This window comes from Hibiscus syriacus, unplaced genomic scaffold (assembly GCF_006381635.1).
Source record: "Hibiscus syriacus cultivar Baekdansim isolate YM2019G1 unplaced genomic scaffold, ASM638163v2 tig00110365_pilon, whole genome shotgun sequence".
Lineage (NCBI taxonomy): Eukaryota > Viridiplantae > Streptophyta > Magnoliopsida > Malvales > Malvaceae > Hibiscus > Hibiscus syriacus.
In genome coordinates this window covers 332,957-347,963 of record NW_024062703.1, presented here as the reverse complement: position 1 = coordinate 347,963, position 15,007 = coordinate 332,957, and the positions used below count along the sequence as shown (strand labels likewise).

The window sequence follows — 15,007 nt, the reverse complement described above, 5'->3', positions numbered from 1 at the left end:
CATCAAACCAAATATAAGAATTGATTTTTCTTTAAAATTAAAATACGAGTTAATTGTTAAATATAAAAATGAACAAAATTTGATTCCATTCAAGGAATTAATTTTTTATTCGATATTTAAAGAATAACAACTATTTTTAATCAGAACCTCGCCTCTCTGTAATCTTAACCTTCTTCCCCAAGAAATCTTTATAGCCTACTTGGAACAAATAAATATATAAAAGGGATCCCCGTCTTTTGCCTTCTTCACTTTCAGAAACACCCCAAAGTAATTCTTTTTTCTCATCATAATCTTCATTGTCATCACCTTTTTATTTTAATTTCTCTTTTTCTTTTTATTCATTGTTCAGGATTTTGGATTTTTCGTAGCCATGGGTGACAGTCAATATTCTTTTTCCCTCACAACTTTCAGGTAACCCCTTCGTCCTTTTCATAACTACATTCATGAACTGTTTCAAAATTAAATTTTGAGTAAACCCATCTTTTTTTTTTTTGTGTTTTTGAATAGTCCTTCGGGGAAGCTAGTTCAGATCGAGCACGCCCTGACGGCGGTGGGTTCGGGTCAAACATCTCTTGGAATCAAAGGTACTTTTTTCCCGTTTCCCATTTCTAAGTGATTGGTTTAGGGTTTTGAAACTAGTGGAATAGTGGCTAGTGAGTTATATTCTTATTCGTATAAATCAATACGTCGGGTTTAATTTGATGATGAGTTTTGATCTGCAGCTGCTAATGGAGTCGTAATCGCTACAGAGAAGAAATTGCCTTCAATCTTAGTTGATGAAACCTCTGTGAGTATCTGTTTTTGATGCTTTTGGATTTTTAGATTTCATTTTTGCAGTTATAATCTGTTACTGTTTAAGAATATATGAAATGGTAACTTTGCATGTAAATTGAAGAACGAAAATGAATGGCAATGATGTTGCCATCAACTATGGTGTGATGCGATCTCGGAACCAAATCGAATCTGCCTTAGAACGAACTGACAGCTAATTATGCTTCATGTTTTCTTCCTGGGATAAGAAATGTGGTTTTTTTTAATAAATATTTGGTGTTTTGATTTCAGGTTCAGAAAATACAGTTCCTGACACCAAATATTGGAGTTGTTTACAGGTTTGATTTTCATGTCCACGAGCATTAGAAAGCTAATTTCTTTAGTTCTTTTGATAAGAGTAAATATAGAATCATATTCATGGGTTGCTGATATAACTTATATGTTTTATGTGTCTTTAACTTTTAATCCAGTTCTTTTCTGTAATATGACTTCTCTATTTTTTTATACATATACGCTTTTTTTCCCTTTTATTTTCATACTGTTCTGCAGTGGTATGGGTCCTGATTTTCGAGTTTTGGTTCGGAAAAGTAGGAAGCAAGCTGAACAATATCATAGGTTGTATAAGGTATGGTAGGCTTTTCAGTGATGGTTGTTTTTACTTAATGAGCTACTTTGCCTTGCATCTGGGAAAAGTTATTATCATATCACGTTGTGGTTGTATTGCAGCCATGATCCGTTGGTCAAAGTTAATCTTTTCTGTATATTTATCTTTATAAATTTTGTTCAATAACTTTTTCTTACTACTTCCAACATAAAAAATTATGTGGTCTTCTACCTCGCATGATTTTCATAATTGCATGAACTTTTTTTCCAGGAACCAATTCCAGTAACACAACTTGTAAGGGAAACTGCAGCTGTTATGCAGGAGTTCACTCAGTCTGGGTAAGAATTATATCCTTATGCAAATAAAAAAGAACTATTATTCACACCTTTTTACTTCTACTTTCAGAATTGTATCGAAGAGTTTAAGTTGCTTGGTAGTCTATTTTCAGTTTCAGGCTGTGCTTTTCTTCATGATAGCTGGTGGCCAAAAAGAATGTGACTTCATTAGTATATATATATCTTAAAATGTTTTTCCTGTGAAATAAAGTTTCTTCGAATTTAATTTTGGCCTTAAGATTCCGCCTCATGTGGGGGCCGAAAGTGGAATATTTGAATGGACTTCTCTTTTCCTTTTTTTTTTTTTTTTTTTGAGAAAATTGCATGCTGTAGATTGTACTTTTTCACATACCTTACCACTACATTTTGGGTCGACTTGAATTTAGATCAGAAATTGGAAATTGAAACACTTGCAATCCTCTGGACTCATATTACTTTTCATTTGTAGTGGCGTAAGGCCTTTTGGTGTATCTCTACTGGTTGCTGGATATGATGACAATGGTCCACAATTGTATCAGGTATTTCTCGTAGCTAATATTGGATTGTACGAGGGAGCGCTGCAGCGCATAGAATGTTTTATTTGCTTTCAGCTGTATGATACTATAACAATTTACTAGGTGGATCCTTCTGGTTCATATTTCTCATGGAAAGCCTCAGCAATGGGGAAGAACGTCTCCAATGCAAAAACATTTCTTGAGAAGAGGTACCCTACCATTAAATCTAGTTTGTAAAGCATTCAAAACCAAATCGATTGTAAGTTTCCTCGCATATGTTCTATTCATTCTGGTATATGAAGAGATTTGTAGTATATCCAATTCTAGTAGTCTTAACTTTTCTTGTTACCTTCATATAGATGGTATAAGCTATGATGGCAAATAGCTATGCTTCATTTCCAGAATTGAGCTGGACTTTCTTTTACTTTACATTTCCTTGTTGAAACATTGCAAACTCAATTGATTGGTTTTTTCATTTTTGTAGATACACTGATGATATGGAGCTAGATGATGCCGTTCATACTGCTATCTTGACTCTCAAAGAGGGGTAAGTCGAGTTAAATTTCCTCCACCTGGTTATCTGCAAAATTTAGAACCTCGGGAAAAATGTTGGTCCATGTTGGTTTGTAGCGCTGTGCATCTTTACTAATCTTACTTGCCACTTCTCAACTTTGCAGATTTGAAGGACAAATCTCAGGGAAAAACATTGAAATCGGGATTATTGGAATTGACAAAAAGTTCAGGCAAGTCCCTGCTTCAAGCCTTCAACTCTTTCCTCCTTCCTATGTATTTTACCGGCATTATGCTGATGGGAAAATAATCTTTTAGCTTTAAGAAGTGCCGTAAGTGATCCTTTTGGATTTAATGTGCTTTTTTTTTTTATCTTGCAGGGTACTTACGCCTGCTGAAATTGATGATTATTTGGCCGAAGTCGAGTAACTTGTCTTACTATTTGAGACTATCTACAAGTGTTTATTTTATGTAACATTTGTTTCGAGACTCCCAATTCGGTCAAATGTTGTTAGTTCATCACTGGAATTGAAAACAAAGAACTTTGCCAATGTCCGCTTGATGCCGGAACTGAAATTGGATGAGTTATAAACTTCGGGTTTAGTTTAATTGATTTATACAATCACTTTTGATAGCTTTTCTTTTTGATTATCATCTATTTCCTCCAAGTTGTATAAGAAGGAAAGCCATCTAAGAGAATGAAACAATGTCAAATAATCAGGAAAAACAAAAAAATATAATACATCATCAATGGTGTCTAAAATAAAGAAGTCAAATCCATAACGGTGATACGTTGACACAACAAACAATAATAAACAAACAATACCCTTTTCTAGGCTGGTTACCGGGAACACCGTCCACCACGTTTACCTTCAACTAAGAATCTATTAACCCAGTTTCAGATGGATAACAAAGAGTTCTTCAAGTGATGTACTTACAGAGAGATTGAAACGTTTTGGTTTTTACATTGACAAACTAGGCAAATTGAGGACCTTTAATCACCCAAAAAGAAAAAAACTATTCAGGAAACGAGGCAAATAATAATGTGCTTTATAGTTGAATCTATCAGTTTTGAATTGTCTTCAAGACTTAAATCTTCTTCATGTAGGTGGTTCTTTAAGAGGACAAGGATGGAAATATGGTTCTGGTTTTGTCGATGGAGTTTTCCCTGTTTTGAACCCATTGCTCAGCAGATTCTGGATTTTATCCAGGAGGAGGTCGATGCCGACAGGGTTTGGGGTTCACTCGATGATCTTCCTCCCACTCATGCGACTTGGGATGATCTTGTCAATGTAGCTGTTCAACTTCGTTTAAACAAAAACTGGGATCCAGTTGAGCTGATTTGAACAAAATTAGATGTAGTAAAATAAATAACTGATTCATGCATGGATTTACGTGTGGATGATATTATATAAGTCGATGTCATATATTTTATTATATAATTGACCATCGAGATGTTGATGGCAGCTCATAACTCGGAAAGTTGCAGAAAGTTCCATGGCATTTGCAGTAAATAAAAAAGAAGTCCAGTTACAGAATAACATATACATCACAAGCTTTTTTCTTCGATCAATTGAGAGGATGCGTAGAAGTCAGTTCAATTAGTTATTGAGTAGTCGAGAATAAACCCGGGTAATTTCGGAGACTCGTCGCATTTTTACAAGACAGTGGCGAAGCTTGACAGTTCGTGGCCATGGCCTTGGAGGTGCTTTAGTAGTACTCAATGCCTAAGACACCACAATTTACTTCCTCCGATCTCTTCATCAGCGTCATCTCCTTTCGCTGCACCAAGAGTTGGTAGCATACGTTTCAAAGAGAAGCTCAATGAATTGAGAGTAAAGGCACTAAGAATGCTCATCAAGCAAGATATAGTCCTGAAATCACCCGAATTTATTCTCGGATCTCAACACCGTTTTCAACAAATTCACAGCTATCACAGGAAGACAAATGGATTTACAGGCGCATCATACAATTGAAGCTTGATGTGTTCCATTCCCCCTATTTAGGGCGTCATCCTGATAATACTGAGTGTCATAACTTGATATAACTTCATCTGTTAGATGGATACATTAGACAGACATCAAAGTTCAGCTGGAACCAATAAGAGATGTTGCCTTGCTGAACAAGTCAACTAATATGTTGATAAAGAAGTTGAAAATCCCAAGTGTGTTGGTATGAAATGACATGAGGGACTTGTGCTGAACCGACATTGAAGCTTGATGTGCTCCATTTCTCCATATATCATTAAGTCCACTCAACATCAGCCTCCATTTTAGATAAAATTTTATTGTTTTTTCCTCTGTCGATAAGATTCATAGAGCAATATACTTTGTTGGCTTGGTTTTTAATTAAATGAATTGTTGAATTCAACATCTCCTGTTGGCATCCTATGAATTGTTGAATTAGCTATTGACGAATTAGTTTCCATAAGCTCAGTGCTATATTATTTTATTATTCTTCAAGAAGATAACATACAGTTTTTGCAAGCAAGGAAAGTAAGAACTTTAAAGGCAAAGGGCTTCGCTACCAAGTGTTCAAATTACATGAATATTCACAATACGTATACAATTCAAGCTAATAACCTACTAATCAGAAGTTATCACAGAACAATATCATGCACTAGAAGGTTTGTTACACTTGAACCCCCTAGAGCTCACTTAACTGCACAAAAATGGGTAGAAAGCAACGTAAAATACAAGGCAGAGGAAGGTGAGGCACATAAAATTGTTCTAACGAACACCGAGAATTGTCGTTTGTCATCTGAAGTTGCAGCAGTGTGCCTTACCTCTCGAAAGCTTGTCCCGAAGACAAATCATCTGCCTCGGGGACTGGTAATGTGCAGTATAATAGTCTACCAAACATTCATATTGACAAAACTTCCAGCTGTGGGAGTACTGGACGGTTGTGGTCTGGTTAAATTGTTCGACCCACATTCCGATACTTACATCCTCCATCTTGAAAAGCTGAGGGTAAAAAATAATGGGGTTGATCAAACTGAAGCAGTAGATTGAAGACAGCACTTAATAATTTATAAATTTATAACTAACCCTTAATTTTCGATCAGTATGTTGTGAAACAATAAACTGGGCGATACCACTGGAAATAACGTATCCAGGTCCATTGGCATCGGGAGGATAAACTTCTTCGGGCCATTCCTGTTACATCAGACGATAATCCATTAAGGAATGCTCTGTATTTAATTTAACTCTTGAAGGAACATATACAAATTACGAGCCAGAGGGTGTAATTACTTTTTAATTTCTAAGAATACTTCTAATACACCAAAGTTGATAGTAGAGAGTAAAGACATACCTCATAAGTGACGGCCCACTTTCCATTTCTCAAAGGACGGTGCAGAAGGTTGAGATTGCCCATATAAAGTGACCTTTTAGGAGAGATGCCATCAATTTGTTTCAAGACAGTATCGAGTCTAACAAATGTGTCATCATCACATTTCTTGATGTAAGCAGCTGACACATTTTGCACCTGAAACGATAAAATTTGGAAATTTAGAATCACCATTGAAAGAAATTCAACCCAGAGAAACACATAAATCCATATTCATGGACCACAAGCACTTAAATACATAATAATGAATTGCAGAAAATATGAACAGACGGCCTTTCAGAGAAAGGAAATGGAAGACAGTAATACCATGAACTCACCCCAAAATCACAAATTGCAATAGTTTTAAGAACCACGAGCTCATAGCGGTCCATAAATGGCAAAATTACAATATCACCAAAATAAGCTGCCTCCTTCTTTAGCACTGCATTCACCTCCTTCCTTGGATTCTGCAATTTATTACACAAATAAGTAGAGACACAGAGTAATACAAGCAATTTGAACATTAATGCCTGGAGAAGAATGTCTTGAAAAGGACAATTACTTAAGAACCAGAAAGTATAGAATAGATAAAAGCCACACTGGCCAGGGCAACAGACATTCCAAGCCTTTTTTCCAAACATCACATTGTTATTTGTGAAACAAACTGAACTTAGGATGCATAACAGTCGAGTATTAACAAGATTTTAAAATCTAGAAAGTTCAATGACCTTACCAATGCAACAAAGAATCGGACTACTACGTTTAAAGACTTGATGACCGAAGACTGCATCCAAGTTTTCCTAATTGCCATGCGTTCTGCGAAGTGATTGGTAGCAGAGAGAATCCCAATAAAAAGTTGAATAGGTCTTTATGTCAAGGGAGATGCTTTCCATTTTGGTGACATTTCCAACACTGTGGGGAGAAACTTGGATGAGAGGTGGGAAGAGAGGTTGCATGAACTGAATGAACATCCGCATCTCCTTTTATGGCCAGCCCTGTTGCATCTTCAAGTGAAAACCCCTGAAAAAATAGTTTTTATGTGATCTTAGTGTGAGATTTCCATGGCTACAAACCATGAAAGATGCATTGATATAGATGTTGGAAAGCAGAAACATCACTTTTTAATTGAAGTTGTTGGGGAAAACGGGTTATTTCTCACACGAACGTAGTTTTAAAATTGACCTAAAATGTCAAGATTAAAACCACCAAAGGTTGCACAGCGGATAAACCTGTCAAACTATTGAATATTGAAACACAATGGAAAAAAACCGAATAAAAATAATAAAGGAGAGAACACACCAAATTTACGATGTTCGACGAAAATATCGTCTACTCCTCGGGCACCACACCAGATGATAACTTCACTATATTGCCAATATTACAATAAATGGAATTCTTTAGAATTCCCAAAGTGGAAGAATGAAGAATACAAGAGGAAGAGAAAACTTGTTTTTGGGATGATTTCTAATGGAAATACTTAGGCCTATTTATAGTTGAATTTTGAGAACAATATGTTCAAAGTTTGGCCACCTACCAAAGAATTTTTCAAAGTGTACAAACCAAATATGAAATTCACATGTTCAAAGTTTGGCCACCAACCAAGATGAAATTTCTAATAAGTTGGCCACCAACCAAGATAAAATTTCCAACTTGCCAACTTAATTTCAAGCCAAATCTAACAAATCTCCACATTGGCTTGAAATTACCAAGCCTACTCAACTTCTTCATCTCCCCAAATTTGTAGTGCCTCTAATTGCGCTCACAAGCGCCACACACCCGAAGGTGTTCATACTTTCAGGATGTTAATCAAGTTCAAACAATGATTGAACTTGATTACTGTTACCACCTTGGTCATCATATCTGCAGGATTTTCTGAAGTGGAATCTTTCCTTCTTCAAAGATCTCCCGCACAAAGTGATACCTCACGTCGATATGCTTAATCCTTGAATGGTAAACTTGATTTTTCGCAAAGTGAATAGCGCTCTGACTGTCACAATAGAGACTAATGTGACTTTGAACAACTCCCAAGTCTTCCATCAACCCGTTAAGACAAATTGCTTCCTTCACAGCTTCTGAAACTGCCATGTATTCTGCATCTGTAGTAGAAAAGGCTACTGTAGATTGCAATGTAGACTTCCAACTTACTGGGCTTTAGCAAGAGTAAACAAATATCAGTAGTTGATCGACGCTTATCCAAATCACTAGCATAATCGGAATTAGCATATCCAACCACACACTGACCAAGTGTTTCATCTTGTTCAAAAACTAAACCAACATCCACGGTTTGTTGGAGATACTGTAGAATCCATTTCACAGCTTGCCAATGTCCTTCTCCAGGATCATGCATGTACCTGCTCACAACTCCAACTGCTTGTGAAATGTCAGGACGCGTACACACCATTGCATACATCAAGCTCTCAACTGCATTAGCATATAGAACTTTTGCCTTATACACTCGTTCTTCGTTAGTTTTAGGAGATAATTGAGAACTAAGTTTCAAATGAGAAGCCAATGAGATACTTACATGTTTGGTATTTTCATTCATGCCAAAACATTGCAATACCTTTCTCAGATATTGCTTCTATGTTAAACAAAGCTTCCCTCTTTGTCTATCTCTGCTTATCTCTATACCAAGAATCTTCTTGGCCTCACCTAGATCTTTCATCTCAAAATCTGATTCAATTGAGCCTTTAATTTGTCTATCTCCTTTTGACTCTTCGAAGCGATCAACATATCGTCAACGTACAAGAGAATATAAATGAAAGATCCATCTTTGAGCTTTTGTAAATACACACAATGATCATATTTGCTTCTAGTATACTTTTGTCTCCTCATAAAGCTATCAAATCGCTTGTACCACTGCCTCAGAGATTGCTTCAATCCATATAGCGATTTGTTCAGCTTACAAACCCATTTCTCACCACCACCATCTTTGTATCCTTTTGGCTGAGTCATATAGATCTCCTCTTCTAAATCACTGTGCAAGAAAGCCATCTTTACATCAAGTTGAGCTAGCTCCAAATTCAACTGTGCTACCAAGGCCAACAATATTCTAATGGAGGAATGCTTCACAACAGGGGAAAATACTTCATTGTAGTTGATTCCCTCCTTTTGAGCGTAGCCTTTAGTTACCAACCGTGCCTTGTAGCGAACATCTTTCTTGCTATGAGATCCATCTTTCTTTACAAATACCCACTTGCATCCAATGCTCTTTTACCTTTCGGTAATTGTGTTAGTTTCCAAGTGTTGTTCTTTTGGAGAGATTGCATTTCTTCATCCATGGCACTTTTCCACTTATCACTTTCCAAGCTTTGTATTGCTTCTTGGTAAGTGATAGGGATATCATCATCAACAACTGGAAGAGCATAGGCCACCATATCAACAAATCGAGCAGGTCTACGAATTTCTCTCCTTGGCCTTATAACTGCAAGTGGTTCTGGTGTCTCCAATGGTTCTTGGGTTTGAACCTCTTCATCTTTTGATTCTTCTATTGGAGTTGAAGAATCAACTGCATCAACTTCTGGGATCATCGTCTGCTGAAACTCCACCTGTTTTGGAGTATGCTCCACCTGCTGCGGAGTACTACTTGTCTAGACAGCTTCACTTTTTACCTTCTTTACTAGGGCAGATTCATCAAAAGTAACATCTCTGCTACAAATTATCTTATTGGTGTCTAAACACCAAAGGCGGAATCCCTTCACTCCATGAGTGATTCCCATAAAGAGAGCCTTCTTTGCTCTCGGATCAAGCTTGGATTCCTTCACATGATAATAAGCAGTGGATCCAAATACATGTAAGGAATCATAATCAGTAGCAGGTTTTCCAGACCATACCTCCAATGGTGTTTTTCCTCCTATCGCTGATGACGGCAGACGATTGATGAGATGGACAGCATATGTCACAGCCTCAGCCCAAAATGTCTTGCCTAACCCAGTATTAGACAACATACATCGAACTTTCTCCAATAGTGTTCGATTCATACGCTCTGCCACCCCATTCTGTTGTGGTGTATGTCTAATAGTGAAGTGTCGAATAATACCATACTAATGGCAAATGACAAAAAATGGGTCACTTTTATATTCCCCTTCATTATCCGTCCTAAGACGTTTGATCTTTCTACCAGTCTGGTTCTCGATCATATTTTTCCATTTCAGGAAAATTTGAAGCACTTTATCTTTAGACTTCATCGGATACACCCAAACTCTTCTGGAAAAGTCATCTACAAAAGTTACAAAATAACGGTTTTCTCTCAAAGACGATGTCTTTGAAGGACCCCATACATCTGAGTGAATATAATCCACAATACCTTTTGTATTATGTATAGTGGTGCCAAACTTCACTCTCTTCTGCTTTCCCAGAACACAATGCTCGTAAAATTTCAATTTGCAAGCCTTCGCACCTTTCAACAATCCTTTCTTTTCCAGAATTTGCAAGGATTTCTCTCCAGCATGTCCCAACCGCATATGCCACAACTGGGTTGCGTCCAAATCATCACCTCCAGAAGCTGCTGCAACTGCTCCAATAATTATACTACCTTGGTAGTAATACAAATTATTTTTCCTGATGCCCTTCATCATCACCAGTGCGCCATATGTGACTTTTAAGACTCCATCTCTCATAGTGACTACTGAGCCTTTGGATTCCAAGGCTCCCAACGAGATGAGATTTTTCTTCAAACTGGGCACGTATCGGACATTCGTCAGAACTCTGGTTGATCCGTCTTGATTCTTCAATCGAATTGAACCTATCCCAACAGTTTTACAGGCATTGTCATTGCTCATATAAACAACTCCTGCATTTAGTTCCACTAAATCTGAGAACCACTCCCGATTAGGGGATATATGATAGGTGCAACCCGAATCTAATATCCACTCATCGGAATGGAATGTTGTTGATAAAGCAACCAATGATATGTTAGAGTCATGTGCATCATGCTCTACAACACATGCATCTGGAGCAGCTTTTCCTTTCTTCTTCAGCTTTGGACAATCTTTCTTCCAATGGCTTTTCTCATGAAAAAAGGCACATTCATCTTTTCTCAGTCCGGACTTCGACTTTGATCTCCCTCTCCACTTTGGCTTTTGACTTTTCGAGCGACCTCTTGCCACCATGGCCTCCGCTGCTTCGTACTTGCTCTCCTTCTTGGTTTTCTTCCTGAGTTCATAACTATACAAAGCAACAGTTACATCTTTAAGGGTAACATTATCCTTACCATGAAGTAACGTTGTCTCAAGGTGCTCAAATTCATCTGGAAGAGATGACAACAACATCAAAGCCAAATCTTCATCTTTGAAGGTTTCATCCATGCCCAATAAGTCTTCCACTAGCTCATTGAACGCAGTGATGTGTTTATTCATACTGGTGTCTGGTTGATAATCAAATCTGAACAATCTTTTCTTCATGTGAAGACGATTCTGAGAGCTTTTCTTTAGGAATTTTTCCTCCAAAGCTTTCCACATCTTACTTGCAGAAGTCTCGTTTTTGTAGCCATACTTCTGCTCCCTGGAAAGACAAGATCGAATCGTGCTGCACGCCAAACGATTGATTGTTCCCCATTCTTTCTCCTCCATATATTCAGGCTTTTCTTCCTCAATGACGATGTCTAGACCTTGTTGGAATAAAGCGTCTAACACCTCGCCTTGTCACATGCCAAAATTATTGGATTCATGTAACAACTCCACCGAAAAATTTGCATTTGACATCACCCTCCTCATTGGTCCAGATGAAGAGCTTGATGTCTCAACTGATCCGTATTTTAGCATTTTAATTCTAACGAACAATATTCAATATCACAAACTGTATCTTTTCAGCAACGGAACCACCAGGATAACCTCAACCGAAGCTCTGATACCAATTGTTGGGGAAAACGGGTTATTTCCCACACAGACGTAGTTTTAAAATTGACCTAAAATGTCAAGATTAAAACCACCAAAGGTTGCACAGCGGATAAACCTGTCAAACTATTGAATATTGAAACACAATGGAAAAGAACCGAATAAAAATAATAAAGGAGAGAACACACCAAATTTACGAGGTTCGACGAGAATATCGTATACTCCTCGGGCACCACACCGAATGATAACTTCATTATATTGCCAATATTACAACAAATGGAATTCTTTAGAATTCCCAAAGTGGGAGAATGAAGAATACAAGAGGAAGAGAGAACTTGTTTTTGAGATGATTTTTAATGAAAATACTTAGGCCTATTTATAGTTGAGTTTTAAGAACAATATGTTCAAAGTTTGGACACCTACCAAAAATTTTTTCAATGTGTACAAGTTAGCCACCAAATATGAAATTCATATGTTCAAAGTTTGGCCACCAACCAATATGAAATTTCCAATAAGTTGGTCACCAACCAAAATAAAATTTCCAACTTGCCAACTTAATTTCAAGCCAAATCTAACAGAAATTAAGCAACATACTGTGTGATATGCAAATAAAGTCACATGTCGACCACCCGACATTGATATGATATCCATCAATGCCAGCACGAAGAGTCAGGATAAACGGCCTGCCATCCACGAAAGGAAATGGCCAGGTAACTTTAGGTTTCTGTTCCCGTTCAATGAACCGCCTGAACCAAGAAGTTGTCTTGGACTCTTTCGAGTCTGCACCATCATTCCGAAGCCATTTTTCACATTTTCGCTGTCCATCAACCGCCAAAAGTATAGGTACTTGATAAATGTCGTTCGAAATTTCAAAACTCAAAACACATGAAAAAATAGAAGACATAAACTGAACAAAGTCACAAAAGTACAACAAGGCTCTGTCTTCCACGTGCAAAATACCAAACATGAAACATGCCCATCCCTCCTATTCTGCTAGCATGTAACCACATTCGAACACAAGCACTACAAAGTTTTTCAACCGGAAACAACTTCCATATGGATTACCAGCTTACATGCCTTCCTCTAATACTCAGGGTCGGGGCTAGGACATTGGAGGCTCTGTGCGAATTCTTAAAAAAAATGAGATAAATTTTACAGCTGTAGCACAGTACTAATTATTGATATTTTCCATATGACTTCAACAAGATTTGACCGCATTATATGTGGTTTTGGGCTCAAAAATTTTACCACCGATCCATAATACTTTATTTGCTTTTTTATAGTAACAATAGTAATAAATCTACTTTTTTGGGTCCTTGCTATTCCAAGGCCATGTTCCGTCGCTCACGTTGCGCTATCTTAACCCCGTCTCTGCTAATACTCCGAGTAAGCACTTTCTAAGAAATACTGTTAAAGCATTTAAGCAAAGATCATAACATAAGTTTTTCTAGATAATTGCAGGCTATCATCATTGATATATTAAGGAAATTGAGTCTATTATGAAGAAAAACATGATTCATAAATTTCTGTGAAGTTCTTGTTTCTTGACCATGTAGTCACATTTATTTATCCTCAAACACAAAATCGGCATAGCATGGCTTGTGTTCAAACAGTTATTACGTAAATTCTTTTATCCCTCCAAATAAATGCACGATTAATTTCAGTTTTAAAAGGAAAAATAAATAAGAAAAGGGGACAAAACTGAAAACGAGTGATGCTTGATAAAAATTTACCGAGCATGTCTTCATCATCCTTGGATGGCAAACCATCACATCTTTGAGCTTTACCCCATTGCATTCTATAGCATGTGTTGTGCTCAATGACTGGTTTGTGACTCCAATCTCCTTTCAATCGAGGATTCAAATGTAAAATCTTAGGTGGAGCTTCCCCCTTGCAACTCAACCATAAACTGTGAAACCATCACTAAACCATTACCAATCCTCAATTTTACAAGCGAACTCTTTAATGCTGGCAAAGCGTAAAATGGAAAACTGGAGGTCTGTTAAGGGGGAATAAGTGAAAGTTGAAGGACTTAACTGCAAAACAAATTATTTAATAAATTATATTTGTATATGTACTATAATTTTATTTAATAAATTTTAATACAGTAATAGAAAATTAAAGTACTATCTATGTTCATTTTTGAATCAAGATAAGTTCATGTATACCTTCAAATACTATTGTTTTGAATCTGAGTTACTTAATAGAGAGAATATTCCCTTGTTATTGATTCTTGAGTTCAATTTTATAATAAATTTTATTTTAAGTACAAAAACTATTGAGATTGGATAAACCAACTTAATTATAAAAATAAATGTGAAATTAAATTAAAGAAATAAAATTTAAAAATTATAAGATATTGATTATCGGTAAAAATGATTTTTTTAATTACATTTAAAAGTATAATTAAAAATAAATACAAAATGTAATTCAATAATATAAATTTAGGATTAGCTAATGAAATGATTGATTTTGTTTTAATTATGTTCACTTTTGATCATCAATTCTGAAAAAAGTTACCCTATCGATTAAATTTGATTCTGTGATACTTTAGTAAAAGGGATTATTTTTTATTTTGATCCCTAAATTTTAGATATTATTTAATTTGACCACCAAACTTTAGGTGAAATGTCATTTTGACCCTTAAATTTTAGATAAAATATCAATTTGACCTTTAAATTTAATCAAAAGTCACCCATTGTCCGTCTTCAATCACGACCTTTCGACTCCACAATCACAACCGTAACCACAATTTAAAAATATTATTATTTAAAGAAATAAATCATGTCATAACGTTCGTAACATTTGTAACTATGACATTACACATGTAACCACGATCATGAAAATAATTTAATATTACAATAACGACCCCTTGTTGTGGAGTTTGGTTGGCGAAGGAAGTTAGACTAAGCACGAACTAGAAAACATGAAATTCACGTATGAAATCTACCGATTTCCTTTCATATTTATTTTGTTTCCTTGAGTGTTAATCAAGCATGCAAATTATGACAAATGATTTTCTTTACGTCAAGAAAAAGTGATTTATGATGCGAGTCGAACAGTGGCAAATCCAAGAATTTTAAAAAATGTGAGTTTAAAAATTTTAATACTCTTTTTTCAAATAAAATGGGT

The 15,007-nt window shown here is 36.2% G+C and overlaps 1 protein-coding gene and 1 pseudogene across 1 annotated transcript; one reads left to right on the top strand and one right to left on the bottom strand.

The window, feature by feature from the left end:
• Positions 1-156: 156 nt before the first annotated feature.
• Positions 157-3,344, top strand: LOC120121256 (proteasome subunit alpha type-2-A-like). The gene is made up of 12 exons (XM_039140658.1): positions 157-267; positions 350-411; positions 508-584; positions 723-787; positions 1,063-1,109; positions 1,321-1,396; positions 1,646-1,713; positions 2,159-2,228; positions 2,328-2,413; positions 2,689-2,751; positions 2,882-2,947; positions 3,095-3,344. The coding sequence occupies exons 2-12, from the start codon at positions 371-373 to the stop codon at positions 3,141-3,143; spliced, it is 708 nt and encodes a 235-aa protein (XP_038996589.1). The 5' UTR covers positions 157-267; positions 350-370; the 3' UTR covers positions 3,144-3,344.
• A 2,105-nt stretch (positions 3,345-5,449) lies between these two features.
• On the bottom strand, positions 5,450-14,574 carry LOC120121244 (annotated as a pseudogene).
• Positions 14,575-15,007: the final 433 nt, after the last annotated feature.

Bases quoted from the DNA above. Each gene is read 5' to 3' on its own strand.
- LOC120121256 (XM_039140658.1), top strand. From the start codon at position 371: ATGGGTGACAGTCAATATTCTTTTTCCCTCACAACTTTCAG. The intron at 412-507 runs GTAACCCCTTCG...GTTTTTGAATAG, and splicing joins TTTTCCCTCACAACTTTCAG to TCCTTCGGGGAAGCTAGTTC. The intron at 2,414-2,688 runs GTACCCTACCAT...TCATTTTTGTAG, and splicing joins AAAACATTTCTTGAGAAGAG to ATACACTGATGATATGGAGC.